The 25,258-nt window shown below is 48.2% G+C and overlaps 1 protein-coding gene across 1 annotated transcript; it reads right to left on the reverse strand.

Annotated features, from left to right (window-relative positions):
- Positions 1-1,812: 1,812 nt before the first annotated feature.
- Positions 1,813-23,831, reverse strand: LOC133348263 (cytosolic arginine sensor for mTORC1 subunit 2-like). Its single transcript, XM_061560983.1, has 10 exons — positions 23,508-23,831; positions 23,171-23,352; positions 16,829-16,899; positions 11,326-11,519; positions 10,003-10,135; positions 9,743-9,866; positions 8,754-8,864; positions 8,379-8,461; positions 6,718-6,812; positions 1,813-1,929 (listed from the first exon to the last, which is right to left on the reverse strand). Exons 2-10 carry the CDS (start codon positions 23,281-23,283, stop codon positions 1,813-1,815), a joined length of 1,041 nt encoding a protein of 346 aa, XP_061416967.1. The 5' UTR covers positions 23,284-23,352; positions 23,508-23,831.
- Positions 23,832-25,258: the final 1,427 nt, after the last annotated feature.

A 25,258-nucleotide genomic window follows, 5' to 3' on the forward strand; every position in this document is an offset into this window, starting at 1 on the left:
CCCCCCCCCGTCCATTGAAAATGAAACGTACACATTATTGCCATGTAATACTTTAAATGTATGTTGCGTGTTGACCTTATATAATTCTAAACATTTCTACCTAAAACTGTCAATTTGATCACAGCAATAAGCAAAATGTACAGTGTGGCTTTTTTTTGATTTTTTCTTGTTTGTTGTTGTTGTCGTCGTCAAAATGAAAAAAAAAGTGTAAAACTAGCACGGTAAACGTAGCGGATCACTACCTGCCTGAATGGCTGTCTCACATCCGGAGATGAGATGCGGGGAAAAAAGCGCAGCCGAGAATCATCGCGTAAACCTCACGAAGCAACTGCTGCCCCACTTTGGTCACCTGCCCGCCCGCCTGCCCGCCCAGCCACCGCCCCCCCCCCCCCCCTTGGGGCTGCTCACATTTTGAAAAAAGGAGGAGAGAGTTCAAGCTCCATCATCATCATCATCATCTCCGATGACGGTGGCAGCAGCGCTCTCTTGTGCTTAGGGGACAACGGCAAGAGTAAAAAAAATTAAAAGACAGTTCGTGGGACTTTGCGTTAAATGCTCCAATCGAGCAGCGCCCCCCCCTCCTCTCTCTGCACTTTGTACCCTTCAATATTTTTTGCTTGCTTATACAAACTAAAAAGTGGAAAATAACATCTTCCCCAGCTTGTTGTCCAGACGTAAAGCTGCCTCACCAGCCCCCCCCTACCCCAGCTAGCTAATCAGAGTCTACAAAGATCCCCCCGCCTCCACCGCCCCCTTCCACCAACTGAAAAGAGCCCTCGGCAACATTTAGGCCAATTTTATTTGGAAGGCTGTCCCCCAAACAAAAAAAGCAACCGCCTAACCGTTCGTAGAGATTTAACAAAAAAATTATGATTCCACGACGGACGGGCGTACGGTGTTAAGATAGGATGGTTTAGTTTGCTGCTGTTGTTGTTGTCGTTGTCAGAATGACCGTATAAACCCAACTCGACGACGCGATAAGAGCAGCCCGCAAGCGCACTGGTGACAAGGAAGCGGTTCTAAATCTGTACGGAATCGACATTCAAGAGATATTATAACACCAAGGCCGCTGAAAAATTATAGCTAGTTAGCAGAGGTTGATATTTTTCCAAAGCGCCACCGCGCGGTACTGGATACGTTCATCAAATGCCCTCCATCCAATCCCGATGGAACTAAATAGATTAATGTGGCCACCGTATTGGGCTGACAGTTTTCACCATCCTGGAAATGTATTGAAGGTCTTCGTACAACGGACTGACGATATACTTACGCGTTCCCTTGATGAGGGAATAAGACGCCACGTGTTTCAGAGCACCTGTCTCATAAATAAACCTTCAATGCAGGCCATCAATGTCCTAGTAGCTTAGGTACTTCAAAACTTCTATATACGTTCCATACGGGACAATCACGTGTACGCGCAAATGCCCGTGGCGCACACACACGCACACACACACGCTACACACAATGGGTCAAACCCTCCCTACTCTCTCACCCCCCCCCCTCTTCAACCCGATCCCGCTCCCCCCTGCCGCTTGCCCTCAGCCCCTCGACGCTTCCCATTGACGAATAACACGGCACCAAAACCAGTCCTACGGGAGAATTATCGTGTTGGCACATTGGAAAGGAAAACATAATTTCCTACATTTCCTTTAGTGTCTCCATGAAGCCAATATGGCTTGGTTGACCTTTCCATTGCTTTTCTAACAACTCCTCTTTCTCCCCAGCCCCCCACCCCCACCTCTTTACCCCCCCCCCACCCACAGAAACACACATTGTCAGACATCCCACCCAAGGGCCCCCTCCCCCTCATAACTAAAGGGGGCTGCCCCACACCTCCCAAATGGATAACGACAGCTGTAACGCTATCTGTTGTCCCGCCGGCGTCAGCTGCAGCATGGATACCACGCTTTGGATATCCTCTTCTGGTACCTACACAGCACACACACACACACAGAAAGGGGACGAGGCATTGCATTAAAGAATGACAAAAAAATTACGTATAGAAATTTATAAATCTAATCATTCTGGTCGAAGGCCTCCCCCCCCCCCTCATGGATGCATCTGTCGTTGGGGTTGTTTGAACCATACTTCACCACGCCGGACAGAGCGGATTGGGGAAAGGGATCGTCGTGCTCAGGACTGGTTCAGATATCGCTCTGCGCTGAAGTTGGCCTTGGCCGGGAATCCATAACTGGTTGCCGGGTTGAAAGCGCATTGCACAATGCACGTTGAACTTCTTTCGCACGGTACATAGCCAACTGTGCTAATCGGAGGTGCGGTGGGGTTAGCTCTACTAACCACTGCGCCACCGACCTGCACTGACCGCTGTGGGGAAGTATGGCCAAATAACACTCATACTTCCAAATGGCACAGGGTGGTGGCCCTCATCCAGCAGTGGATTGACAAAAAAATGGCTGTGCATGTACTTTGCCCGACCAAACACGTTTACAACGTCGCGTAAGCTGACTTCGGCAATGATTTCCAATACGCAGCAAAAATTTTTTCAGATACCTCTTAAAGACACTCGAGACAATTTCACGCATTCGTAAGAACTTGTATAATTCTAAGGTTACCAAATGTCAACGTGAGCTGAAGTCGCCGTGCTATTGTTCGCTATCCTGAAGAGCTGTGCAAATATGAAAATGTGGAGAAAGTGATATGCCTCATAAATCATGCACTGTTCGTACTTGAGTTAACACTTAATGCCAAAGACAAATTTATATTACATCTATGGGCTCGCCAAGTAGTTATCCATCCACTGTGCTGAAAAAAGGTATTGCCTGCATTCTCAATATTTTTTTTTTTGTGTACAGGAAAGAAAGCCACTGGATATGAAGAAAAAAATAGATCTCTAACACAGAGTAGAACTACACACCACGAACATTTGCTATGTATTAAATACTCAAATTGTTGGCAATCCATAAGACTGCGTTAAACTGTTGGCAATCGCTTATGTAAAACAAACACCGCTCGCAAGCTAGTGACAGGGAGATTATCAAGCTGTAAATGTAAACGCGAAGACACAAAACTGCTGTTCATTGGCAGACTTTAAGTTACTTTCAGGTTCAAATTAACAAAACACGGCCTCTGACTTTTAACGAGCAGCCAATCCGTAATCAATCTTTGCGAGATCTGCAAAGCCACTCGGACAGATCGCCCCCCCCCCCCCTCAACCGCCTCGCCCCCCCCTCAACCGCCTCGCCCCCCCCTCAACCCCCTCGCCCCCCCCCTCAACCCCCTCGCCCCCCCCTCAACCCCCTCGCCCCCCCCCTCAACCCCCTCGCCCCCCCCTCAACCGCCTCAACCCTCGCCCCCCCCTCCCCCTCACCCCCCCCCCTCAACCCCTCGCCCCCCCTCAACCCCCTCGCCCCCCCTCAACCCCCCTCGCCCCCCCCCTCAACCCCCTCGCCCCCCCTCAACCGCCTCGCCCCCCCCTCAACCGCCTCGCCCCCCCCCTCAACCCCCTCGCCTCCCTCAACCCCCCCCTCAACTGCCTCGCCCCCCCCTCAACCGCCTCGCCCCCCACCCTCAACCGCCTCGCCCCCCACCCTCAACCGCCTCGCCCCCCACCCGCCCGCCTCGCCCCCCACCCGCCCCGCCTCGCCCCCCCACCCGCCCGCCTCGCCCCCACTGCTTGTTACAACAACAAAAAACTTGGTAGGCATCCAACGCCAACACACCACGATGGGCCCACGGCTGCTGCTGCTGCTGCGTTAACGCGACCCGGACATCTCCTCCGTGATTGGCTCACGTGTCGCGGGGCACAGGGCCCGGCCACAGTGCGGTACAGTGAGCAGCCGCGTGAAGCTGCACCACCACCACCACCAACAACGTGCTTTCTATTTGTATTGAGTTTAGGTTTTTTTTTTATACTTTTTACACAATTCTGGAAAAATTGCCAAATGCAGCTGGATGTTGTAATCACCAGCGTATACGTCGTACTCAAAATTTACTCTCCAACACACAACCTGAAGTTGTAACTAATTGGCACGCTTAGTTTACGTGACAAACCTTACTCATTTAGCTGCGTCGGGTTGGTGGCGGCGGGTTTAACGAGTTATATTTTACACGATACAGCCAAAAAAAAACTTTCTTATTAAAAGTTTTGCTGTCCATTTTAAACGGTGAAACATGGGTTTTAGTTGTGTTGATGACCTACGATCCAACTGAAAAAATCTAGTCACTGGTGCTTGTACATATTCTTAAAAAGCGGAAAATGCCAACTTTGTTCAACGGTGAGCTTGAACGCTAACCCAATAGAGCCACTTGCGATCGCAAACTTTTGGCTGTCAATTTTTGTAAAAGCAAACACTTTTAATTTCTAATAACCTCGAAAAGCCAACCGGGGAAAACTGGACAATGTCGCTTGCACCTATCCTCAAGATGTGGAAGACGCTTACAGTACTAAACACAGTGGATTTAACCCTATACGAGCCATCCGAGATAAAGAAGCAACAAATTTACTTTCACACAAGCTCAGCAAAAAAAACCTGAAATAAATAACCGAATGTGGATTTTTAAAAAAGTAAAAAAAAAGCCATTAGCTTTGTTCTAGCTGTTAACGTCATTATCATTTTTTTTTCTTCAGGAAAAACCGGAGTCACGCGATAGCCGCTGTGAACCGAGGAGGCAGGAACTCCCTAACGGCACGGCCAGGAAGTCCAAACCCTGAGCGCGAGAAGCACAAGCCACGGACGCGCACACACACGGAGTGGGTTGGGCTGCTGAAATGGCAAAAATCCCGGGCACGCACGGGACAAGCCCAGCCGACTTCATTATCACCATCACCGCGCGCTGTGTCACTATTACGGCGTTGTGTCACCACCACAAAACAAGCTGGCACCCCGTTTAAGCCCACAAGTATATGGACCGTGAAGCACTCTCCCGTTGTCTGGAACTGGAAACAGGTGTTGCTTTCATGATTTTCTATCCAAAATGGTAGAATCACTGGAGGTTGCATCATCATCATCTATGTGGGATACGAATCTACGTTTAAAGGGTGGGGATTGAGGGTGGGGGGGAGGGCAAAAAAAATTGTATACAGCAGGGAAAAGTGTTTTTTTCCTTTCAAAAATTGAACTAATTTGTTCTAAAGGTTATCGAAGCGTCACTGGAAAAATGAGACGGGGTCTCTGGCGCGCACGCACGCACTCGTGTGTGTGTGTGTACCCATCGTTAGCGAATGCACAGTGCACGCCCGACGGACCTGGCTTCAAAGGGCTGCCATGAAACTGCTGCACAGTGCTGACCATGCATAAGCCAGGAGCGGGGAGGAGGGGGGGGGAGCTTTAAACCATCAGAACGTAAAATTGACACAGTCAGCTTTCCACCTAATGGATCCTGCTTAATTAACCGCATGATGTACTTTAATTTGTAAAGGTTCAAATGGTAACGTGGTGCGCCTCCCCCCATCCCCCCACTACCCCCTCCCGACCCCCGTAATCGGCTACAGGTCTGGACGCAAGAAATGCAGAAGTCATGGTGTGAGCAACAAGCAGAAAAGCTCTACTTTGCGACGTTATACAACATTGCTGGAGATTAGGTTCGCACTCGGGCGTCGCCCACCCATTTGCTCACCTACGATTTACTTTTAAGATGCGCAATTGCCAAGGAAAGACTAAAACATCACGAAGTTTGTATTTTGAGGAGAGGCGTAGAGACATACACGGATAGGTTTGGAACCAATGGACGGCACTACGCAGCCCAGAAGAAGCACCCCCCCCCAAAAAGTTGAAAAAGGAATTGGTGCACAACATGCATCACGCTAAAGTTTCCTTGGGTAGGCGCGTACATGTTGTTTTTAAATGGGTTCCACTATATGAAGGACAGGTCATGCAAAGTAAAAAAAAAATCAGTTCCTCATCTTAAGTTTAAACCTAAACCGACCAAATGGTGCATCAAGGTTACATTCTACTTAAAGTTCATTTAGTGTCATGGGTAGGCCATAACACTTGTCCGTTATAATATTTTTGAGAAAACTTGATAAACAGGATTATATTTTTCCTCATTTGCAACTCTACACCCTTGCGGCAAAGAGTTTTTTTTACTCAAAGGTGGTAACGTTTTGAAAACAACCACTGTGCGCAAAAAGGCCCCTCTCTGTCCTTCCGAAATGCTCGTTTAAATCTGCACACTTTGAGCTTCGCAAAGCGTAAACAGCTAAAACCTGTTGGGTGCTTTTTTTCCTCCCCTACACAAACCTCCGTGTATATTTTTTGAAAATCGTTCAAAATTGTTTTTTCCCTCGTGCAAGCTGCGCCCGTTAACAAGCAAGGCTCGAAACTAAAGTTTCAGAAATTAAGTAGTTTATTTTTTTTTACGACTTTCCTGCCAAAGCCTGCCTTCGTCAGCCAACACCGAGTAATGCGGGGTTCTAGCCAGAAACAAATGCAGCCTTACAGCAGCATCTGCGCAACTGGGACAGCCCAAGTCAACGCCAGGTCAATTTCCCACACATCAATTGTCCCCCTCTCATAATGAAATAAATTAACCACCAAAACCTGCCGCTAAGAAACCTGAAAAATGAGGACAAAGGGAAAAAAACCCAACCTTTTTTGTGATATCCTGAAGGTTTATATTCTTTTAAACCTATAATGAGGAACCTTTGTTGTGTATTCTAACGTATAATAGCAGCCGAATTGTAATTTACACTCTCGTGCCAAAATCGCAAATGCAGCGGCAACATTATTTTTTTTGTGGAGTGGATTTCAAACTCACCAGAGCGTGATCAAACTTGAATGTGCTGATATAGTAGGCCGAGATGTCTGCGTTGGCGAGCGGTTCCGATATCTGGGCCACGATGCCACACTCGTCTGCAAAAGTTAAAAACAAAAAACGCACGAACATTCGTTTTTGCTGCCACATGTGAATGTATAAGCGGCAAACGTACATTTGGCACCATAAAAAAAAATAGTTGGCGGCGCATCCTGTACGCGTGCGTTTGCCCGCGACAACAAGGCACAAACGGTTACGCAGAATCCCAACAGAGTTTCAACTGGGTCACATCCTAACGCAAAAGCTTTTAATTGCCCAAGAGAGGCCCGGTAAATTTGCTCAAGGCCATTAAAAGAATGACGTAACTTGTTTCAGATTTTTTTTTTAATGGGGGGGAATTCAAAGTTCTGTTAAAAAATAACTAAAAAATCTCAACGACTGCTCAAGGATATAATGTTCAGACGTGACACACGCTGGTATGATAAAAAAAACAGTCATCTTCAACAGGACTAGCTGTCCATTTGAACTATGTCACAGTTGATAATCCGTTCAGATGTCATCATAAAAGCAATGAAAGATTTACCGGCACAACACGCGTGTAGAATTGTACAACACAGTTGGGAGACAACGGGGTAATTTCCTACAAAAGCTTTTACACGCCTACAAAATAAGCATTATCACCGCTAGCATGCAAATATGCCGACTCATCGTCCGTTTAGACAGACGGAACAGCGCACACACGAGCGCGCTGTTGGTTTGCAGAAAACGCTCCAGATACAACATTTCCACTGCCCCCAGATGCAAACGAGGGCAATTGCACCCAATTACACGTGACCGAGTCGGGTGGAAAGCAATTTGTTCACTTGCGAAGGTGGATACATTACACCCCCCCCACCCCCAACAGTCTCGGTGACCTGCCATTAAATGTTCGCAAAATAAAAACCAAAAACATGTTTTTTTTTGTTACCCGGCGCTTGCAAGCTTATAAGGAGAGCACAGTTACGGACTTGTTACACACCCTGTGATGTGCAAAAATCCTTTTGCCCAATGCTAAACCCGGTAATGCAACCTTAATAGCTTGTTGACAAGACCATTTAATGAAGTGTTTTAAGAAGGCGGAGAGAAAAAAAAATCTTTGCAGACATTGCAGCAACAACACTTGAATGCCCCCCCACACCCCCCGCTAGACATTTAACTCTTGCAAACACAGCAAGTTGCAAAATGTGCCCTTTGAGCACAAGCAAACTACAAGGGGAAGGGGAGGGGATAGCCAACTTAATTCCACAAGGAGAACTGGAGAGAGAGGTGTCACTCGTGAGGCAGGCCACGAAGTTTTTAAAATTAATCCATCTTCCGTTAACTGTACAAGGCTCAAAATTAAATAACAGCAACATTCATCAAGACACTAATGTTTGTAGCTAGCAGTCAATCACGTAATGAGGTGCACGAGTGTCACTTGCTCGGCAAAATTGTTTAATATACGATGGCGCTTCCATAATTAAATGTACAAGAGGCGGGTGCATGAATGTGGATTACAATGAAGGGATGTTCGTTGCACGTATGTGTGTTGAACTTCTTTCGCATCGTACGTAGCCAACCGTGCTAATCGGAGGTGCGGGAAAGTGCATGAGGTTTGGAGTTTGGCAGACGGCGCTCAAACTTACCGAAACCCAGAGGCTGCCCGCCTATTCTCACCATCTTCCACACTTCCCCCGAGGCACTTGTGAACAGCAGGTTGTTCGGAAACCTACAGATTTTTTTTCACCAAACACGCACGAATCAAATTAACGCGTCAAAACCGAGCTCGCAGCATAATTTTGTCGCCGCACATGGCATCAGGAGAAATTTCCTGGCAATAACAAAGGGCTTGCCATGACTTTTAAAATCAATATTTTTTAAATGCTTCAAACTACGGCAAGACCTTAAAAACACAAGCATTTCCGCGAAATAACTACATCAACATAGCGTCGTCGCTGGTACTAGCGTTCGCTACAAACACCGTCTAAATTAGAAAATCTAAATTAAAAATAATCTATCACCTTTGTAGTGTGCGGGTATCCATGACCAGGGAGATGTAGCCCTCGATCAAGGAGAAGGAAAAAAACTTGATGAGTTCTCGATCTGCGTTGTCAGCCGTGGAGTCCTTGCCGCTGCAAAAAGGAACACGACAACCCTGTAAACAGCTTACTCCCGATTGTCGTCAGGGGGAGGCAAGGGGTGGGAGCGTAGAAAAAGTTGGCCTTAAGAAGATGAGTGGGAATAAAAAAAAAACAAGTTCTGTAGCACACCCACTCTAGAGTCAACACAGACGCCGGGTTTTACACGGAATACGGGAACAAGAACAGCGCCAGTACAGCAGTCACAGTAGTGGCGAGATGTTAACCACCTTGCCTGGTATACAGGAGGTCGTGGTTTCAATCCCATCCCTGACGCCTGCTGTATATATTTGGAGTTTGCATGTTCTCCCCGTGGTCGCGTGGATTTTTCTCCGGGTCCTCCGGTTTTTCACTCCACATTTAGAATCGACGTGCGTTTATAGATTATTTGGCTGCTGCTATATATTTCCACGTGATGATGAGCCACTTCGTTGAGATATCATTTGTGGCCAGGTCGCTTCTGAAAAAGAGCCATATAGCTCTGTGGGCCTTCTTGGTAAAATAAAAAAAGTTTAGTTCGGAAAAATAGCTTCGTTTACAGGCGCTGAACACAATTTAACTAAATTCTTTTGCACATTTTATGTCACTTCGCACTCGCGACTCAAGATGTAAACTTGAGTTCATAATTTTTTTTTATCGCAGGTGGTGACACCAGGCAAAATAACCAGACCAAAAAGCATTTCTTAAAAAAATTCGATTTCAATTGAGAACTCATTTCTTTAGAACTGCTTTTTAGTTTGTTGTTCATCCCCCCGGTACCTCTGATGAGCATAGTTGGTTACGTGCAGTGCGAAAAAAGTTAAACGTACACACACACACATACCCAATGCGAAGCGAAAACAGCCGGGCCTCATTTGCGTCCTGCCACGTACCTTCCCGAGTAGAACATGATGTCCATGAGAAGAGTTGTGATGAGTGGCAGAGTGGTGGGGTCGAGGCTCGTCACGCAGAACTGGTTAACGGGGCACGTCAGTGGGTGGATGACCGGCCTGCTCACTGCATGTCGGACGCACGGCAGGGGGGGGAACAAAACGCGAGAGGCTCGTACGAATGGAAAACGTTGGGCGTCCGTAAAGGATTAACGAAAAAATGTTACTTGCAAATTATCGAGAAAAATACGGAGACAACCCACCACTTTTAGGTTTCACGAAGCCGTTGACAATGACGGTGTCATCCAAAGCCACCACCTCGCCGTCAATCTCACGGAAAATGGCGAATTCCGTGGAGAGGGCATGCATCACGACCGGGAGGTCTCGCTCACGCACCTGCGTTTCGTACAAAAAAATATACCGATTAACATCCATCGTAAACGCGTGCTGTGCATTACAATTATGACTCAGAGGGGGGTGGAAGGAGGAGAAAATGTTTTTCAGGACAAGGCCACGCTGCTATTGCAGCCACTCGCACAGATTAGAGTGTTGACTTAAAATTATTCATTAAGGAAGCAACATCATTTTACGGGTCTCCGTTTGACACTTAACGCTTATTTCTTTTAGCGTAAACAACCCGATTCCTTCGGTTGCTTGATTGTGATCGACTGTTATCGGGCAACACATTCCCAACGTCATTCTGACTTGGGAGTGTTGAAGAAAATCGGCAGTCCTTTTAGTTTTCCGAAGAAGATGCCAAAGCCAGAGAGCAAATTGGGACATTGCCCTGACATGTGCAAAACTTGAGCGAAAATGTAATTTGGCACAAACACAGCGGTGAAACTCACACTAACTTACCTTTTGACACAAGCGCACTAAACATAAAAGGGAGCGAGCTGTTTTTTTTAACTTGTTTTTACAAAAGTCATGCCTCATACGCAAGACCTTTAAAACATTTTTTATGTATATTTTACATTATTGACATAAATGCAAGGACAGTGAAATGTTAATTAACGAAACGTAAGAATTCTGAGTCGGCCTTTTTAAGGTTACAACACCTACCATAAAAATAAAGCCGACACGTATTAATAGTCCTTATAAAAAGGTCACCACACTAAATCGTTGTCATTCATACTTAAAAACCAAAGCATTTTTCAATTCATCTGCTAAGAATGTCTAAAAAATATATATAAAAAATTCATATTATGCAAGACAACATGACGAGTTGTCAGGGAGCTGGTCAAAATCCAAGGGTCGTTTCCAGAACGAGAAAATGTGGCCAACGCACATTTCCATTTCTTCAATTGCACACATTCGGGAATACACCAACGTGTGGACGAGACAATGACCCAGTTGCAGAGCCAGACGACCGCAAAAACCTCGACTAATCCACCGACCCCCGTTTAACTTCGCGCAAGCCCAAGCAGGCAGGTGAGACGACTCCGTGTGTACGTATGTTCAACTTGTCGCACCGTACGTAGCCAACCCTGCCAAATCGGAGGTGCGGTACAGGGGGAGGTCAACAAACTACAGGACAAAGACTCGGCACTCTCGCTCGCTCACGCACGCACGCACAGCAATCTCACCAAGATGAAGTCGGTCTGGTACGTGGAGTACATGAACACGGAGACGTTGTGGTCGGCAAGCGGAGCGATGACGGACTTTGCGATCTTGGTGACGCCCACGGCCGGCGAGTTGGGGCTGTGTCCTCCGCCCGACACCACGTTGAGCGCCAGCCACGTGGCGTCCTCCACGCTGAGCCGCTCTGACACCGGCAGCTCTGTGCGTTTCCACGAGAGAATAAAAAACGTTAAAACCTGCGTTAAACAAAAAGTATAACTATTTCGGATGAAGACGACGACGACGGTTTGCTTGGTTGTAACCTTTTGACGAGTTCTCGTATTACCTCCGATTAGCATGGTTGGCTACGCACGGTGCGAAAGAAGTTCAACATACGTACAGACATCAGACAGCTGGAGTTTATCGCGACAAAAATAGTAAACGCTCCAAACCGTTGGACTCTTAAAACTGGAAAGCATTCATCATTGGAAAAAAAATTACAAAATCAAGTCAAAATTGGAATAAACATGTTGTACAGATTTAGTTTATCACCGGGCTCAAAAATACCATTGAAAAGCTCAGCTGGCTTCACGCCACGTCCAGGTTCAAATATAAACTCCTGAATAAAAAAAAAGAATCACTCCAGTCCTTGGCCACTCAAACCTCCCCCCCCCCATCCCAATATCCAAACGTGAATAAACACGTAAGATTCTTGCCAAGACCAATATATATTTGTTCCCTTCTGAGATTAAATCTGCCATTTACAAGCAACAAAAGACATACAATGAAAACCATTCACCCGATTATGCTCTAGCAATTAACAAGTAAACATTGGGGTTCAATTGCACGGTTCAAGACACTGTAAAAACGGGTCAGAATTTTTTTTACCCCTACAATCTATTGACAAAAAACACATCACAAATACAAAAGAAGGCAGTTGTTTTTGTTCAAACACCAAAAAGGTTTTCAGAAAAAAAATAACAATCCCCGCCGCTACCATCTGCAGGGCATATTCGGCAACGACCTCTGAGGCAACCTCCGATGCGGCGGTGCCGGTGATGTGCGCAGAGGTCGCAAACGGGTTTTGATTCCTTACCCGTACCCGTACCCGGCCGCACCAGGGTCGCAAACGAGTACCCATACCCGTACCCGGCCGGGTACGGGTACCCGTTCCCTACCCGTACCCGTACCCTACCAGAAATGAGTGACAAACGGTTACTCACCAGTGACTCACGGCCTACCCGTACCCGGCTGCACCAGGGTCGCAAACGGGTACCCGTACCCGGCTGGGTACGGGTACCGGCTGGGTACGGGTAAGCCAGGTATCGGGTAGGGTACAGGTATCGGGTACCCGGTTGCGACCTCTGTGTGCGAGTGAGAAAAAGGCTGGCTGGGGGGGGGGGGGTGCAAAATAGCTGGGGGAAAGAAAAAAATCATCCCTCCCCACTTTCTTTCTGCGCAGTAAAGTGGAGATCCCCTGGGCGCGCATGTGGCCACCAAACAAAGTGTCTGCCCGGCAACAGCGGAGATGCCACCAATTGACGGGAGCGCAAAAACCTCCCCCAGCTCGTCCTGGCCGCAACAAACAATTTAACAGTTCTTGATGTCTCCGCTGGGACGTGATTACTTAATTTTAATTAGTGGTGGCCGCGTTATAGCTATGCCAAGGGTAGAAACGAGCTCGCCTGTTAACCCCCACGTGATGTATTGCCCGTGACTGTTATAGGGAGCGGATTCTGGAAACACGATTGTATGTTTTTCGCTCGAATGCTGAACAGTGCTTAACGGAATAAAACAAATATAGCATTACAAAATTCCAGAATAAATTAAAATGTGAGGCAAGCCATTAAAAAGTCAAGCAACTAGACAAAAGAACACGCCGTGACAGTGATAGCGATGTATGAAAAATGGGTAAAAATAACACCCAACGATTTCTTAACATTAGGGTAGAATACCAAAAGGACTAATAACTAAAGGTGGAATTAATTACTTGAGCAGAAATTTGTAACGGTGCTTAAATAATTAATGGGCTCAGAGAGTGACTGCAACTGCGGTAATTAACACATTTGCCGAAATGTTTTAAATGTAATAATGCTAAAAGAATAATTGCATTGCCAATCAAAACCTTCATTATTTTGCGCAAAATTACATTTCAGGTTTTTAAAAACGGCAACACCCATTAAATATTCAAAACGGTGAAATCGGGCCCCACTAATTTCACAAACCTTCCACTGCTTAACAATTCAATGTGGGTGGGGGGGGCACTCCCAAGGATCTAAGAAGACACTATATAACAGTTCTGCCAACTGCACAACAAGCTGGTATTTATCCGAGATTTAAAAAAAACATACTTATCGAGCTATTGCATAAGCACGCTACCACACAGCTAAGCCCAACGTAATGTTGACTGTTCCAAGGCCTGGGCTAGCTTTAATAAATAGGAGCCGGTGGAGGCTACAACATAATGAAGAAAATAAAACAGGGATTTTTATAGTTATGCAAAACAAACCAAACCAACAACAACAACCAGCCACTACCATCCAATCGAATCTGAGAGCCTAAAAAAAACTGCTGGCTCTGCAAATCCGACAGTGGAAAGCCCTTGGAAACAAACCCAGCAGCCCTCTCCTTGTCGACGCTCTATTGGTCCACGGCAGCCAATCGCAAAGCCCGCAACAGCGTGCCTCCACAGCCAATCAAATCAACGGGCTCGCATTACACGTTTTATCAAGGACTCGATTGGCTACAGTCAAGAACAAAAATTGCACAAAACAAAAAATATAATCACATTTTATTAAGCGTACGTCCTCCCCGAGGCAGCAAGCTTCATTGGGGATATTCCACAAGAGTCGTTCGTTCAGATCAATTGGCCGTAGTACCCCATGTCACAGATCAGACGATTTGCAACACAATCATAAAAAGCACACACTTAGCAAGTGTAATGCATGACAAGAGTGTTACTTGCAAGGTACGCTTCTGTAATTATAATTTATAGATCAAGGAAGTGCCGAACAGAACGTACTATGACACGAACACAACAGGGTTGCCCTTTGCAACCCAAAGTCATCAAGGTCAACACAACATTCTTGGCACCAAGATGGCAAGATGTTAACTACCTCGCCTGCAATACAGGAGGTCGTGGGTTCGATCCCGACCCCGACGCCTGCTGCGTATTTGGGAGTTTGCATGTCTCTCCTCGTGGTTGCGTGGATTTTTCTCCGGGGCGTCCAGTTTTAACCCTCCACATTTAGAATCAACATCACACGTTTAGACTATTTGGCTGCTGCTATAGATTTCCACACGATAAGCCGCCACTTCGTTGAGCTATCATTTGTGGCGGACAGGTCGCTTCTGAAACAAGAGCTAGACAGCTCAGAGGGCCTTACCTGGTAAAATAAAAACTTGTTTAGTTTTAGTCGAGTTAAATTATATTTGCTTGTATACAATTCACAAACCCAAGACGCTATGGAGTACAGTAACAGCATTCTGCAGCGCTTATGTGCAACATTTAGCATTTTTAAAACGTGCCCAACGTTATTTATGAAAACAGATGTTGATTCTGAAACACAAGGACTATGTAAGCCATTATCAAGACTCAAACGTTTTTTTTTCTTTCCCACATGGAGATGAACAACTTCCAATTCCATCTTCCAGTTGTTGAAAATAATTCATCAGAGCAAGACTCCTCGAGTGGGGGGGCGGGGGAAATGAAATGTTTTGCGTGTAGAAAAATAATACATCGTGCTACAACCGCTAAAGTTTCGCTCGCAAAAAATAACTTTGAGCAGTTCCGTAACAGAGCAACGCAGTGAAACCTTTACCGATACGAGGGACGGACAGCGATTACCGATTTTTAAGAAAACATTTGTGCTTCCCAAGAAACATATACACTCCATACATATGAAGACCTAAATAGCTGCCTGGGGTAAAGTCTATAAATGTTTGGGGAAATGTGAGCGAGCGACTGCAAGCCGTGCATAACTAGGACACAAATAAACAGCGGTCTCCCTAGCGAAGGCAGCCCGGGCGATGCAAAACATCTTGAGGGTGGCGCTGAGCGTTTACCAATACACACAACACATAAATGAACAAGACCAGAACACCACTGACGTTAAAATTATATTCTAACATGGCAACTGCTTTAACGTGAACCATCTTGAAGCTTGATCGATGTAACTTTATTAATAACTCGGTCACAGCCCAACGACGCCAGAATTCTTTCTCGAGAGACATCAAACTACACTATAACCACCGCCCCCTTTAGAAACACCAAGTAGCGAATGGCAAGGATACACACACACACCCACTGCAACTTCACTCTATGTTGGTAGTTGTTGGTATGTTTCATAAGCAGAAGGGGGTGTATATATATGTCAAGATGGGTTAAATATAGACTACATTCAAAACTGTTAAGACTACAATTCAAATTCTTTTACTTTTTTCAGCAGAGCGAGCGTAGCAAACGCCGTTGCACTGTACTCAGCTACAAAATCTACGCTCCCCCACCTTCACCTCCCCCCCCGTGCTGGCAAGCGTGAAGTATGGTTAAACAACACCACCCACGGTGAGGGAGTAGGGGGGGCCCTCACCTTCAACAGCGATGTAAATGTGCAACAGATTCTATCAAACGATATGTTTGTATATATTATTTGCATATACCCACCTCCTCCCACCTTTTACCCACATTGCAGTAATTTTTTTATCGTAAATAAACAAACTAACGCGACAATTGATGATGAAAGTGCTTAGGATTGATTAGCCGCCGTCGTGTAAATTAATCAATCGCCTTCGAAAAGTCGCACGTCAATATGAACGCGTGCTTCTCTCGAGCGGGCCAAACGTGCAAGAAAAGAGCGCGCTGCTCCTTGCCAAGAGGAATGCTGTCGCCCGAAGGGGAAAACAAGAATCCCCTTCCACCCTTGCCTGCTCGCTGTGCCACCCGTGTAATAATGTAGCAGTGGCGACGGGAGTGGGCCAGGGTCGGGTTGGGGAGAGAATTGATGGCACAAGCACATTCCGTGTAAAGCCCCGAAAACCCCCCTCTCGCTTGCACTCTCTAACCCCAACCCACCCCACCGACCCCCCCAAACCCATCCACCCCACCCCTCCGGTTGCAGAGCAAGAATCTTCCCTTCAATCCTGAGAAGTGGAGAGGGCGGCTGATGCAACCAGTTCTGTGTATGTCACCCGTGTTAAGATATTATCGTCGTAGTAGTGACATCAGTGGTCGTAACCTTTTTAGGGTTTGATAATCACGAAGGAGGAGGAGGAGTTCCCGTGTTGAATAAATTGGTCGCGACACCGGAGAGAAAAAAAGACGGGACGATTACCATTTGGTATCTTACGCTACGGTTATGATGGATACCCCGCAGTGGGGGAGCGGGAGTGTGGGTTTAACTTGCCAAAAAAACAATTACATTAAGACGATTCCAAGAATAAAGGTGAAATGCGGGCAGTAAAAGAAAAGGCAAACATTTAGTTCAAATAAATAGTGCTACAAGCTTGGCTTTGTTAAAAAAAAATGGTTACCTTTAAATCCTTCTTCATCCACAATCATGGTGAAGTCGTCCGGTGTTTCCGTCAAACTGAAAAACTTACACCTGAAAGACACACGCACACATACACACACATAAATGCCAACACCTCATTAACAAAAAATGTGCCACTTCAATTACTTAATGTGACAATAGCACCAACTTAAATTTCCGCAACGACCGTAATTGACGGTCTGGACGTGAAACTACACAATGCATCAACGCACAGAAAACGCGTTATAAAATCAGACGGAACACGAACCATTAGGCGCACATCTTTAGTAACGAACTTATCAAAAACAGCTCGCGATGCGAGTTCAAGAACACTCCGATGAGCACAGCAAACAGAATAACCTTTCCCCAACACCACCTTCAATAAAAGTAGGTTTAAAAAAATCAGGATTATTAGAGCATCGAGTGCAACATATTTAGTAACCGAATGAAACTACCTAAAAATTTTTTCTATAAAAGCACCATGCAGCTGCTTTGTGGAATTTTAGAAAAGAATGCTCCATGTACAAAGCCCTTCTTATAGTGAAAAATTGTAGGAATGTATTCCGAACCACAAAAAAACAAACACGTACTTTGTAACACTTGGGAAACACGTACAGGTTATTACATCAGTAGCATACAGCGAGAAATACTTTTCTCCAGATGGAAAAAATAGCCTGCATAGCAGCAACCCCCCCCCCCCCATCTAACATTACAGCTATATATAGCTGCTTATTAGACTTGCTTATTAAAAACAACAGCACCCACTCCACGTATCTACAATTTAAGCTTCTGTTGAATTTAAACCACCACCTCTAATTTCTAACCGACCTCGACATCAAACTTGTATTAGGCTGCCAATCAAACGAACGTATCCATAATATTCCCGATGTCATGTTCAACTTCCTTGGGCTCACGGCACACAAGCTATTGCCGGCGGATTTGACATACATAGAAAACGAAGCCAAAGTGCAAATATTTATCTCCACACTATAAAACTTTAAATGTGTTTATCACGTAACAACCACCCCCCACCGCCCATCCTTCACATCACTGCAAGAATAAGGCATGCATCTCTTATAGCTTCAACAACAACAAAAACCCAGGGCTCAACTGCTGAAAGATATCACAGCGACAATAAACCAACCTCTTCCAATTGAAACAATCGGCGTGTTAGAGGTGTACATTGTTAGAGCAAAAAAAAAGTCAAACAAAGCAAAGCCCTTTATTACCTGCGTTGGTCATTGTCAATGTTTTCTCATTAATTGGGTGAAGATTACGTTAACATTTCAAGTATTGTTCCCGATCACCTCTACAAGGCTGCACATTTAATGAACCAATGGATTTACCAAGTTGACCGACCGAATACTTTAGCATGCGAATGGGGTTTTAAACCGACAAATATTTCCACTCACGTTCGCCTTGCAACAAGAAAAAAAAACTAAATTCGTGAACGACAATGAAAAATCGAACCTAAGGTGGTGAGCAGTCCGCAACTGGTCGGGAAATCTGGCTGCCAACTCAAAAAACGGAAAATCGACATTTGAAAAGTTGGCCAATGCGTGGAGACTCCACCTTTCCGACTCGGCAGCGAGGATAGCAAGCGGGTGAGTCGTCACACAAACATGCTTCCCAGATGCAAGTTAATGGTGGGGAGGGGGAAATAAAACAGACCTTTAATTTTTCACTCAATTTGTTGGATTTTGTAAATGTGACGGATTAGCTTTTAACCAGAAAAAAGCTGAAATTAATCCACATCACATGACGCGCTCTCTTGCTTTAAGGGACATACAAATAATATATTTGAAAGTAAAGCACGAACAGGGAAGATGACGAATGTAAGGGAATGTCTCTTAACGTCTTTTAAAATGTCAGCTGAAAGGTTGACTTTAATTTCCTGCCGTGGAACAATACTTTCTAAACGTATTTACTGCATACAGTACATAAATTAATCTGCACTTTGCTGTTGGAAGGGGAAAAAATATCTAAATCAAACTCTTACTCGGTGCAACGAGTATTCGTACTGTCATTGTCTACGTTGAGCTGCCAGCACGTAGAAATAAGCACTTTTTTTTAACGCAGACATCTAAATTGAGATTAACTCGAAAAATATATATGGGCAGAAGTCACGCTACCCACAAACACGCCCACACGGCGCTCGATGCGGCTATTTATTTTTTATTACTAAACATTGCTCATCTCGTGTGGGTTGTTGCTGGGGGAGAATTTTTTTTATGGTTCTACTTGCATTCTGCCTCGTCCATTGGCAGTCTTACCATCAATACACACACTGACCTATAACTTGCAAAAATACATTAACCGCCCCCCCCCCACGCGGTTAAAAGCCAGGTAAAGACACTGGGGGGCTGGATATGGGCAAAGAAGGCAGCGAGGAAGAAGATTCGTCGCTTGGTGGCCGGTGGAATTGATGGGGTTGCCACACGTGTGCCCAGTGGACTCATGCCCTCTGACCAGTCACCGTACAGGTCAAAGTTGCACCCCACCGACACCACCACCTTACGTTCTAATGCACCCCTTCTCTGCAAGCAATGCTTGCCACTGCCGCCCACTGGCATGCTGGGTTCAAAAGGCCAAGGCAGTGGGGGATTTAAAGTTGTGCCACAATTTCATGAATACTCTACACAGTACCTAACAACACAACAACAACCGTAGGAAGGAATAACAGCAGTTCTCATAACATGATTCGCTGGCATGTGAAATCTAAGGACATGTGTTGGCAGGAGTACACAAGGACAAATAACAAAAAACACGTCATTAATATTACTCAATAATATGACGCTGGCATGTCATTGACGAATGTGGCATTTTTGTTTTACCAGATCATTCACATAGCATCTTGTTGCAGCAGTAGCTGTGCAAGGGCTTTTGGTGGGTTGTTATTGAAGACCCTGGGGCCCTGCTTGAGAGGGTAGCCAACACCTTAGCTTAAAGAATTCCCTCCAGCATAAATATATATTCCGATTCAATGGCGCAAGTCCGGCATGAATCAAATGGCCGCAATTAACACATTATGGTGTATACCATTGTGATGTTTGTCTTACGTAGAACATTTGCATTTCACGGTGTTCCAAAGTTAATGATAGAACTCAACGCAAATATGGTACAATAATAAGTTGGGTTCTATGTCCCGGTGGGGGGGGGGGTTAAGTTGATTTAAGACCATGGCTAACATCAATGGTAAGTGACATTAACTGATCCTCGAACCTACCCTTCAAACCCACATTGACCAGCTAGGTGAAGTATGGTCAGATAACCATTCAGTAGCGGACTGAAAAACACCCGTACGGATTATTTCTCTTTATTGTTACAAGGTATGGGAATTCTACATTACTATGCAACGCTTGCAGGGTTACTACAAAACCAAACGTGACGTAGTTAATACGACACGTAAACGCAGCCACGGAAATCAATTTCACTGGAACTAAATGAACGCGATTGTGACCGCATAAACCCAATGGGGGTCGCGGTGTAACATTGTTTGGAAGTTAACCACGCAGACCCAATGCGGTTATAACGCGAGCAGCAGTGTACGTGAATGCAACCGGCAACAGCCCTATGCGGCTGTGACTTTTGAGAATGCGAATGACCGGCCGCTAAACGATTCGAGGTCGGTGTTCAGAGTCAGCGCGAGGTCAGGGCGGGGTGTGTAGGTGAAGAGTTCAGCAACAGGCCCGACATTTGCTGGATATTTAAGAGTTCTGGGCATAGGAAACGGTGGCCAAGCGGAGTGGTCGGAGTCAAGGGACCGGGCAGGACTTGTGGGGCCATTTTCTGGGACTCTGAAAAGCCGCTCCGAGTTCGATTCGCTGCTACGGCGAACAAAAAAAATCCCGCATTGACGAGCGTGGGGCGAAGTATGGTCGAACAAACCTTCTGGCCGACAACCCTGTGGAAGATGCCTTCAAGCAGCAGGTAATACCGTTAAGCATTGACAATAGGTCGGATGCGAATTTTTATGAGCTTTTTTTATGTTATACTCATAAACGGGGCAGGAGTTAGGGGGTGCAATCATTAATTATGTGCAGAGGTCGAGGCTTTGCCAACAGCTGTGCAGGGGTTAGGTCCCAGTTAAGCTTCTGGATGGTTCGGTATTTGTTAATGCAGGGGAGGGGGGGGGTTCTAAGCTCCGATTAGCGCCGCGGTTTGAGATCGACACCGATAAACGTTGCGGGTTTTTATGTTTTAAGTCAATAGCAGTTTGCCCGGCCAGTAACAATGATTCGTGGTGTGTTTTTTCGTGTGCGCTTGTTTGTTGGGTGACTCGGTACTGAGAAACTGTACAACAAAAAAATAAAATGGGTAGAAAATCATGATTAACATTGGTCGCGGTTTTGCAACACGCGCCAACGATTGCACTACCAGATTACTGGACACCTGTGCAAAAAGAGCTTTATCGCTCATCGGATTCCTCCAGTATCGACACACGTAAAATCCGATTTTGAGATTCGAAGAAGGCACGAGATTATGTAGTTTTTATCGGCTGCCGCGTGCTAATAAGATCGCGAATCGAAGCTGCAGCAAGCGCAATATGTAAGTGACTGCACCGCATTGCAAAAGGGGGGCATTGCAAGTTCCAATTAAGGTTCGAAGGCCAGGCACTAAGAAGTTAACTCCAAGGTACTGGGGGTCGCAGGAGATGGGTGAACAACGCGTGATGAGATAGGCACTGTTCCTTTAATTAATTTTCACTGGGGCATTTAACAAGTTCCGTTAAGGTTTTTGCGGCCCGTATTCGGTGCAAGCGTTGCATCACGGTGCAAGTGACACGTCCAAGTTATCCTTTATCGAATTGACGGAGTTTGCGTCACAGGTTGAATACGGTAACCAAAATGCAGACCGTTAAATGCCCGGGATTTTAAAACAAGTTTTCCGGTATCCCCTTTGTCTCACCGGGGTCCCCATATTTCACTGGGGGCACGTGTACCCCCCCCAACCCCACCCTGTGTCCCACCCGAGGCACGTGTAACGCCACCATGTACCCGTGTCTCACCGTGTCGCCCCCACGTGTCTCACCGGGTACCCGTCTCAACGCCCCCCTGTGTTCTACCGGGAACCCGTGTCACCCCCCGTGTGCCCGTGTCCCACCGGGTCCCCGTGTCTCCCGGTGTCTCACCGTGTGTCTCCCCCCCACGTGTCTCCCTCCCCCCTTGTCTCACCGTGTCTCCCGGTGTCTCACCGTGTCTCCCCCCCCCACGTGTCTCCCCCTCCACGTGTCTCACCGTGTCTCCCCCCCCCCCACGTGTCTCCCCCTCCACGTGTCTCACCGTGTCTCCCCCCCACGTGTCTCCCGGTGTCTCACCGTGTCTCCACCCCCCCCCCCCCCCACGTGTCTCCCCCCCCCCCCCGTGTCTCACAGTGTCTCCCCGTGTCTCCCCGTGTCTCCCGGTGTCTCACCGTGTCTCCCCCCCCCCCCCCCGTGTCTCCCGGTGTCTCACGCACCGTCTCCCCCTCCCCCCCGCGTCTCCCGGTGTCTCACTCACCGTGTCTCCCCCCCCCCCCCGTGTCTCCCGGTGTCTCACTCACCGTGTCTCCCCCCCCCCCCGTGTCTCACTCACCGTGTCTCCCGGTGTCTCACCGTGTCTCCCCCCCCCCACGTGTCTCCCCCTCCACGTGTCTCACCGTGTCTCCCCCCCCCCACGTGTCTCCCGGTGTCTCACCGGGTCTCCACCCCCCCCCCCCCCACGTGTCTCCCCCCCCCCGTGTCTCACAGTGTCTCCCCGTGTCTCATCGTGTCTCCCGGTGTCTCCCAGTGTCTCACCGTGTCCCCCCCCCCCCCCGTGTCTCCCGGTGTCTCACTCACCGTGTCTCCCCCCCCCCGTGTCTCCCGGTGTCTCACTCACCGTGTCTCCCCCCCCTCGTGTCTCCCGGTGTCTCACTCACCGTGTCTCCCCCCCCCCCCCCGTGTCTCCCGGTGTCTCACTCACCGTGTCTCCCCCCCCGTGTCTCCCGGTGTCTCACTCACCGTGTCTCCCCCCCCCCCCCCATGTCTCCCGGTGTCTCACTCACCGTGTCTCCCCCCCCCCCGTGTCTCCCGGTGTCTCACTCACCGTGTCTCCCCCCCCCGTGTCTCCCGGTGTCTCACTCACCGTGTCTCCCCCCCGTGTCTCCCGGTGTCTCACTCACCGTGTCTCCCCCCCCGTGTCCTCCCGGTGTCTCACTCACCGTGTCTCCCCCCCCCCCCCCATGTCTCCCGGTGTCTCACTCACCGTGTCTCCCCCCCCCCGTGTCTCCCGGTGTCTCACTCACCGTGTCTCCCCCCCCGTGTCTCCCGGTGTCTCACTCACCGTGTCTCCCCCCCCCCCGTGTCTCCCGGTGTCTCACTCACCGAGTGCGATCGGTGAGGAAGGCGAGCTTGACGAGCCCGTGAGTGAACAGCGGAAGACTCTCCCGGGCGATGCTCGCGATCTTCAGACGATGTTCGAGAATGTGCAGCTCCATAACTAACGACGAGGAGGACGAGGACGACGATGATGACGAGTAGGAGGATGAAGATCTAATGCGTGCCGACTGCAAGCCCAACAACAAAACAAGAAAAACAACCCAGTGGGCATCACGAACCCGGCAGCTACCGCACAACAGCACGGGTTGGCATCACAAAAGAAACGCAATTCGTTAACAGCTTAAATCACAATGTGCAATGTTTAACAAAGTGCAGTCCATACCTCGCCGGGGAGGAGGAGGGGGGGGGTAGAGACGGTAGCAGCTCCACTAACAGCGCGATTCGGCGGCGTGAGATACTCACAAACAAGGTTCGTGAAATTTTAATATTTTAAACAAATTTCGCTTCGCAACGACTACTACAAAAAAAACAATTACTTCAATCGTCCTAACCTCGTCCTCGTCGTCAAGCACTTTGCTGGGTCCGCCGTTCGAATAGCTTTAGGGGGGGGGGGTTAGCAGGCTTTAGTCTTTGTTGGTTGTCTCTGCGTCGTTGTTGTTGATGAGCTGTTGATGAGATGCTGATGAGCTCTGCCAAGAGCGCCGCTCCACTCTGCTGGAGGCTGCGAGCGGAGCGCCGAGAAAAACAACTTGGGGCCGAGGGGCGGGGCCCGCGAGGGGGCGAGGGGGCGGAGCTTAGTGGTGAGGGGGAGGAGCTTGGTGGTGAGGGGGAGGAGCTTGGTGGTGAGGGGGCGGAGCTTGGTGGTGAAGGGGAGGAGCTTGGTGGTGAGGGGGCGGAGCTTGGTGGTGAGTGGGCGGGGCTTGGCGGTGAGGGGGCGGAGCTTGGTGGTGATGGGGCGGGGCTTGGTGGTGAGGGGGAGGAGATTGGTGGTGAGGGGGAGGAGCTTGGTGGTGAGGGGGCGGAGCTTGGTGGTGAGGGGGCGGGGCGTTCTTCATCAGGAGGTCTTCGCTAACAGCACTTGCCCCCCGAGTCTGTCGAGGCTATACTGTGGCTGGTGGGTGTGGGGGTATCCTTGGTCTTTGTAGTGTTCGCGGGTTAGAGGCGCTGTGGCCACGAAAGCGGCTTCCCGAGTTCGATTCCCCCCGCCCGCCCGCCCCGGACCGCTCACGGCCGCCCAACACCGGGGGTGGGCCTCCACCTAAGTTGGCTCAGACTCAAATGAGTAACATGGTGCGGTGTGTAAACATCACTCAATCAATGTGGGGGGATGGGAGACAAAGGCGGCCGGGAGTGGTGTTGGCCACCCACCCCCTCCCTCGTTGTTGTGCCGTTGCGGTCTTCATAGGTGCTTGCTAACAGCACTTGCCCCAACAGTTTGTCAAGGCTACACGGGGGATCTTTGTCTTTGGTTTGGGTGGGAGGAGGGTGGAGCGAGCCAGCTGCTGCGAGTGTCCGAAGGGGCGGAGCTTCACAAGAGGGGGGCGTGGTCTGCGTGGGGGCTAGTGGGGGGGTGCGAGGGAGGGGCTAGCGGGGGGGGGGGCAACAGCAGCAGCTGCTGCTGTTGCTCCACCGCTCCTGCCTTTTTGATTGGACCACACGGCGAGCTCGGCCGTACGTCATCATCGCGGTGACGTCACGTCCGCGGGTGTCGGAGGTGCGGTGGCGGTGAGGGGGTTGGGCTGGGGGGGTGGGGTGAGGGGGTTGGGCTGGGGGGGGTGAGGTGAGGGGGCGGTGTTAAAATGTTGTTTTTTTGGAGGGGAGGGGGGAATAGTTGGGGGGGGGACGAGGGGGGGGGCTAGTGGGGTAATACGAATGAGGGCGTGGTCACTGTGGAGGAGGCGTGGTCACCAGCGTTGTGGGCGTGGTCACGCGCGAGGTGGGGAGGGGTGGGGGCTGCAAGGGCGCGCGGTCATTCGAGGTGAGACGCCCACAATGTTTTTTGCTCTTCAGATTTTGCGCACTGTATTACTAAATGGGGGTTGCGAGTTTTAGCAGAAAGTTGATAGAGAGACACGTAGGTAAAAAAATTAAAATTAATAAAAGTAAAATAAAAAATAAAATAAAAATCACGAC

Source organism: Lethenteron reissneri, chromosome 27 (assembly GCF_015708825.2).
Source record: "Lethenteron reissneri isolate LAM-NWPU_2019-01 chromosome 27, ASM1570882v1, whole genome shotgun sequence".
In the NCBI taxonomy this organism is placed as follows: Eukaryota; Metazoa; Chordata; class Hyperoartia; order Petromyzontiformes; family Petromyzontidae; genus Lethenteron; species Lethenteron reissneri.